The sequence below is a fragment of the Corvus brachyrhynchos genome, unplaced genomic scaffold (assembly GCF_000691975.1).
Source record: "Corvus brachyrhynchos isolate BGI_N302 unplaced genomic scaffold, ASM69197v1 scaffold1097, whole genome shotgun sequence".
NCBI lineage: Eukaryota > Metazoa > Chordata > Aves > Passeriformes > Corvidae > Corvus > Corvus brachyrhynchos.
In genome coordinates this window covers 701,995-708,356 of record NW_008239003.1, presented here as the reverse complement: position 1 = coordinate 708,356, position 6,362 = coordinate 701,995, and the positions used below count along the sequence as shown (strand labels likewise).

The following is a 6,362-nucleotide window of genomic DNA, read 5'->3' as shown; positions in this document are numbered from 1 at the left end:
GACCGGGCTGTACGGCGCCATCCAGCCCGCGGACTCCGTGTCCCTCAGCACCCGCACCCACGGCGCCGTCTTCAACCTCGAGTACTCGCCCGACGGGTAGGTGTGCTCGGGATCCCTCCCAGGTGTGCCCCGCGCTCCCCATCACGGTGTGCGGGGGCTCCGCGTAGGTATGCCCGGCGCTTCAGGTGTGCCCCACATCCCCGTCCAGCTGTGCCCGTGCATCCCGAGGCGCAGGGTCCGTTCTGGTGGCCAGGTGTCAGCGCTGCTTACATCAGCAGCACCCCTGGGCTGTGGTTTAAACAACTGGGGCAAGTTCCTGGCGTGCGGTGTCATCCTGTGCTCCTCCCACCTCACCTGGGTGGAGCAGGGACTCTCTCCAGGAGGAGAGGGGCCAGGGGTGACAATCCTGCTAACGAGTGTCCAGCTCAGGCTGGTGCTGGGGGTCCCCCCGCTACTGCCAAATTTGTATTTTGCAAGGTTTTAGTGCAAAAAATCCGACTGGTTTGCAGAAGGGCAAATAGATATTCCATATAAACCTTTGAATCAGTGTTACTTCTTCTGTCTCAGAACCCCTGGAAGGTGTGGGCAGATGGACCCGATGACACAGGGAGTCTGTGGCATGACAGGCACCTGCTGGAGGGCAAAACCCAGCACAAACACAGAGTTTTCTGTTCCGCTCCCTGCAGGTCGGTGCTGACCGTTGCCTGTGAACAGACTGAAGTCCTGCTCTTTGACCCAATATCTTCAAAGCACATCAAGACTCTCTCCGAAGCTCATGAAGACTGTGTAAATAACATCAGGTAGGTCAGGAGGGACATTTTAACACAACTCAGCCTGTACTTAGGCTTTATAGTTTAAATCCTCTGCCACTTTCTTGGGATAGAGCTGCAAATAGCAAGAGCAGGAGTCTAAATCCATCACTATTTTTACCATGTAATATTTTTGCTTTTTAATTCAGGGGTTTTAAGCTGTTCTGGGAATAGATTTTGAGGTGTGAATTTAATTCTAACAATATTGCAGCTGCTCTTCATTCAGATTCTCAAAGGAAAAAAAACCACTCCAAAACCAACCGCACACCAACCAACTGCACACCAACAAAAAACCTCAACCAAGAACTAAACCGAAACAAAACAACCCAGGAAAACTTTAGAATATTCTGAGTGTTTTCACTCAAAAGAGCCCAATATGATGTGGGGTGCCATGTTCGTCATGGTTGTCCTTGTTACAAAAGACTGAAGTTTTACGTTAGCTGGATGTCTGTCAGGAAAGCTGGATTAAAATGTGTGTCTGTCTGACACAAAGGAACTGAACTCTGTTCTGCACACAGTTACTACAGCATAACCTGGAGCCTTGCTCAGGTTGATGAGCAGGATTCTGCAGCACTGCAGAAGTCCCTTGTAGTAAGCACCAAAGATGCCTACTATTTACCAAAGTTTGGGATTTTTCCGATGGTAGTTGGGTATTCATTTTTCAAAGTTGTTGGTGCTTTTGCTTGGTGTAGCTCTAGGCTTGAAGGATTTTTAGTGGGTGTTTTTTGGATGGGTGTCTTGTTCCTTTTACCTCAGTTAGGGCTTTTCTTAATTGAGTGCCTTCATCGAATGACTTCCAAACATAAACCAGCATGCTTTGTCCTTCTGAAAGTCAAGGCTTGCCTGAATTCCAGTGGTGCTTGCCTTTGATCTGCATAGTGCAAACTCAGTGATTTAATCTGTTGATTTTCTCAGTGAACCAAGTAACTTATATTGGTATGTTCTCAAACAAGGTCTCGTCTTCACTCGGTGGTTTTGAAAAGCCTTGAATTTGCTTCAGTAAACTCTGGACTCCGTTTATTCAGTTTATTTCCTAGCTGTGCTGCTTTCAACCCCACTGAGCTGAACGTTGTCCAGAGGGGGAACAGACTGAGTTACTGTGGGGGGTCTGTCTGAGCACGTGTTCCAGTGGTGGTGTGGCTCTTGTGTGATTTGAACACAATTCATTAACGCACAAACCCCCTAAAAACCCCCAAACCAAATCAAACCTCTGTTGTCCCTCTGTGTGTTTGCTTGTTTGCTGCTACAGGGGCACTGCTGGTTCATATCCCAGCAGTTCAGTGGAACTTCCACTGGCACACACTCTGCTGTAAGTTGGAGGGGTTTTGTTTGTGGCTGCTCTGCTTATCTCTGCATTAGCTTACATTCCTGCCTAAGAACATTTGCCTTGGAGATGGCCTTGAGCAGCTGCCATGTCTCCCTCCTGCTCCCAGGTTCCTGGATAACCGGCTGTTCGCAACGTGCTCTGATGACACGACGATAGCGCTCTGGGACCTGAGGAAGCTGAACACCAAAGTATGTACTCTGCATGGCCACACCAGCTGGGTCAAGAATATTGAGTACGACACCAACACGAGGTTACTGGTGACGTCGGGCTTTGATGGAAACGTCATCATCTGGGACACCAACAGGTATGTGGCTGTGCTCACCCCTTGGCCTTTCTGCAGCACACCAGGACAGGTACAAGATGCAAGGCCTGCCTCCTTGAGTGGGGCTGCCATGTGTTCTGAAACACTGGGAGTAGTTCATAGCCCTTACCAAGAGCATGCATCACCTCTCTGGTAATAGTAAATGGCTAGAAAGGAGCTTCTCTTGATGACGTGCCAACACGTGGTTTCTTTCTTCCCAAGAAGGTTCTGTCCTCATCGTTGTAGTTGTATGAATGTGTGACTTCTCCCATTTCATTAAAAAGTAGGAGAAAGACATAAATAAAGTGCTCGAGAAAAAGGTTGTGGGGTGAGCAAAATGAGTGATGCTGGGCACATCCTGGACTCTTGTGGACACGATCAGGAGCTTGAGCTGGAGCTGACCACAGGCCCCTCCTGTGCTTTCCTTGCTATCCAGGTGCACAGAGGATGGATGTCCCCACAAGAAGTTTTTTCACACCCGTTTTCTGATGCGAATGAGGCTGACACCAGACTGTTCCAAAATGCTGATCTCCACCTCCTCTGGTTACCTTCTGATTTTGCACGACCTTGACCTAAACAAGTCTTTAGAGGTTGGCAGCTACCCGATTTTAAGAGCCAGGAGGACCACATCGAGCTCAGGTGAATGCTGGTGAGGCGGTCTGTGGCAGTTCTGTGCTAGGGGTATTTTGTGGGCTGCTCTTGGCCAGCATCCCACGTGTGCTGGGGTACCTGTGGGCTCATCTGTCTGGTGCTGTTTGCAGACATAACGTCATCAGGCTCCTCTGGCCCTCGAGCTGTGGGCTCACCCTGTCACCAGAACAACTCGGGGCCGCTCTCGGAGAAAACCTTGTCACGGCCTTCCCAGCGAGAAGGTAGGAAAGATCACTACAAGAAAGATAAATGAAGAGAAATCCTGGACTTTGATTTACTGTATTCAAAAGAGGCCAGAGTACGATAGTGAAAAATTGCATTTTTGTCCTGTGGTTTTTAAAGAATGGTGTTGCTGAGACTTCTACTTAACCAATAAAATCTCATTGCACACCAAAGCCTGGGGATCTAATCTGGTTTTATTTCTGAGAAATCTGGTAAAAGTAACAAGATCTTTATTTTACTTCAATATGTTGTTGTTATGTAGAGGTGCTCTGTTTTCCTTGTGTTTTTCCTTGAACAAAGTTTGTGTGAATGATCTGTAAGGGAAAAAAAGAGGATACACTTCCAGAGAATCAGCGTGAACTTGGCAAATGGGTGAATACTTGGTGCATCCCTTGCAATTTCAAATAAATGTAATGTTAATTTTTAGCTACTCGTGGTTGTGAGATGCTGAAGTATTCTGATGAGAGGAGGCTTACCTGGATGCCAGGGAGTGATTTACCTGGGGGTGAGGGGAAGAAGGGAGAAAAGCTGCAAGCTGCACAAGTTTTGGAAGGAATTTGGAGAGGACATCATATAAGTTTGAGAATCAACAGTTCTTATAAAAACTGCACTCTTTAGATTTTGCTGTAGTGCTAATGTAGAGCGTAAGTGTGGAAGGTTAATGTAGTTGTCAGCGTAGGCTGGTTCAATACAGGTCTTGGCATTCAGATTTCCACAAAAGGAGCTGTTTGAAGAGAGGACTGAGCCCAGTCTGGTGTTGGCTGCAGGAGTTTCTGTGTCCTGACAGTGTGTGGTCTGTCCTGGCAGCCATGTGCAGCTGCCACAGGTGTGACCCCACTTCAGCAGCAGGATGGGTGAGAGAGGTGAAGGTCAATGTATGCATTTCTCTGGGACTCACAGTTAATTCCTCTTCCAGGGGGATCACCTAGAAATAGCCTTGAGGTGCTAACACCAGAGGTTCCTGGAGAAAGAGATCGCGGAAACTGCATCACATCGCTGCAGCTGCACCCCAAGGGGTGGGCCACGTTGCTCCGGTGCTCCAGCAACACAGATGACCAGGAGGTAACACATTACCTTGTGTTCTTCTTTAAAATACGTACAGTCAGATGTATCTCTTTTGTTGTTCTCTTTAAGTGATCTTCCTGGTAGAACCTGCTTCAAGCCTTTTACTTGATGTAGGAAGTCATAAGACCAGCTACAGTTCAGCTGCAAGCTGTGGATTCTGCTCCTCTGTCTTGACCAACAATAGACAATAATACTGGACCAATAATAAACAGTTCAGTTACTTTGATTGCTGATGTAAATTTAGGTTGCTTTGGTTTTGTTTGGGGTGGGATTTTTTTTTGTGTCTCTGTGTATTCGTTTGGGATTTTTTTTTTTTTTTGGTTGAAGAAAGCCACTCTTTGTAATGGTAACCCTTCACAGAAGTGTAGGGGACTGAGTGGAAGCTTAACAGATTGGCTACAAATTCTAATGCTGGTTCTGTAATAATCAAACCACTGTACAACACAGAATTTCTGTAAAATGCAGAATGTTACATTGGGTCAGTTGGTACTGATGACTGAGTTATAACTTCTCTTAGTCCTAGAGTCTGCCTTACTCTCTTTTATTAATATTCATTGGCATTGTTTGTTTTGTGGTTATTTTAGTAGGATGCATGAAACAGAGCTAGGGATGCTTGTCGTGGGGCAGAGGTGGAATCAACATGATATAAACTTAGTCATTGATTTGGTTTTTTGCATTTGTTTTGAGAGTAAATAATGAGATGACAGAGAGGGATCTTAATGTGTCTCACAAATAACAAACTGGCTGTAGAGCTGTTCATAACCTTCCTTCAAAACTCTGTCACCCCCTCATGTCAAGATTCCATTCCTTTTGAAGTCAAAGGCATAAAATGCCAGTGATCTGCTCTAAGTTACAGTCAGATGAATTTGACTTTATAGATTTAATTTAAATATTTACTAAATTAGAGCAGGTGCCTGGCCAAAGGATTAGGCTTTGCTCTCTGCAGATGAAACCTAGATTGGAAAGATTATATCTAGCATCCATTTAATTAAAATAGCAGCTTTTAATGCTGGGCAGCTGCTTTGCTTGGATAGTTCATAGGGAGGGAGGTGCTGAGGCAGTGGCCTGCTCTGGGTGCTCACTGAAGAGCAGGTCAGCAGGAGCATCACTCTCCTATGCCACTACCTGTTCATGTGAACTGCTCATTACCTGTTCAGGTGCAGGGGGAGGGAATGTGTGTTTGCAGTGTTTTACTTCTCTTTCAGTGTCCCTTTCTCTGCCTCTCCCTTTAGTGGACTTGTGTCTATGAATTCCAGGAAGGAGCCCCGGTGCGCCCCGTCTCTCCGCGCTGCTCCCTGCGCCTGACGCACTGCATCGAGGAGGCCAACGTGGGCCGGGGCTACATCAAGGAGCTCTGCTTCAGCCCCGACGGCCGCATGATCTCGTCCCCGCACGGCTTCGGCATCCGCCTGCTGGGCTTCGACGCGCACTGCAGCGAGCTGGTGGACTGCCTGCCGCGGGAGGCCAGCCCCCTGCGCGAGATCCGCTCTCTCTACTCCCACAACGACGTGGTGCTGACCACCAAGTTCTCACCCACGCACTGTCAGATCGCCTCGGGGTGCCTTAGCGGACGTGTCTCCCTCTACCAGCCAAAGTTCTAGGCACACCAGTGGGACCTGTGGATGGATGTTTGTGGGTTTTAGTTCAGCTGAGTGGAAGTGTGCTGTCTCCAAAATCTGTGAATCCAGAGGAGGTCACAGTTACCGTGATCTGAGACGTGACAGTGGAAGGCTTTTTCAGGCCAGCACCATATGGATCTTGGTCCTGCGTCCCTGAGCCCGCGGCCACACGCCGTGTTCCGGCCCCACCAGCAGACCTCTGCTCCTGCTGCTCCTGTGCCATCAGGCTGCTGTCCTGCTGTGTTTGTACCTTGATACTTGATTGTTTCCTTCAGCGCAACTTGAATGGGCTGTTTGGAACCACGCAGAGGGGCAGGGTGCCCAGGTACCTCGTGTCCCAGAGGAGCTGGACTGCCTCACCTCTGCTT

The 6,362-nt window shown here is 48.1% G+C and overlaps 1 protein-coding gene across 1 annotated transcript; it reads left to right on the top strand.

Moving 5' to 3' along the window:
- Nucleotides 1-4: 4 nt before the first annotated feature.
- Nucleotides 5-6,356, top strand: DCAF10 (DDB1 and CUL4 associated factor 10; the record flags this gene model as incomplete). The annotated part of the gene is made up of 7 exons (XM_008637465.2): nt 5-96; nt 687-800; nt 2,243-2,440; nt 2,874-3,076; nt 3,199-3,309; nt 4,227-4,372; nt 5,608-6,356. Coding segments are annotated over 7 exons (1,233 nt in total), but the record flags the coding sequence as incomplete, so codon positions are not given.
- Nucleotides 6,357-6,362: the final 6 nt, after the last annotated feature.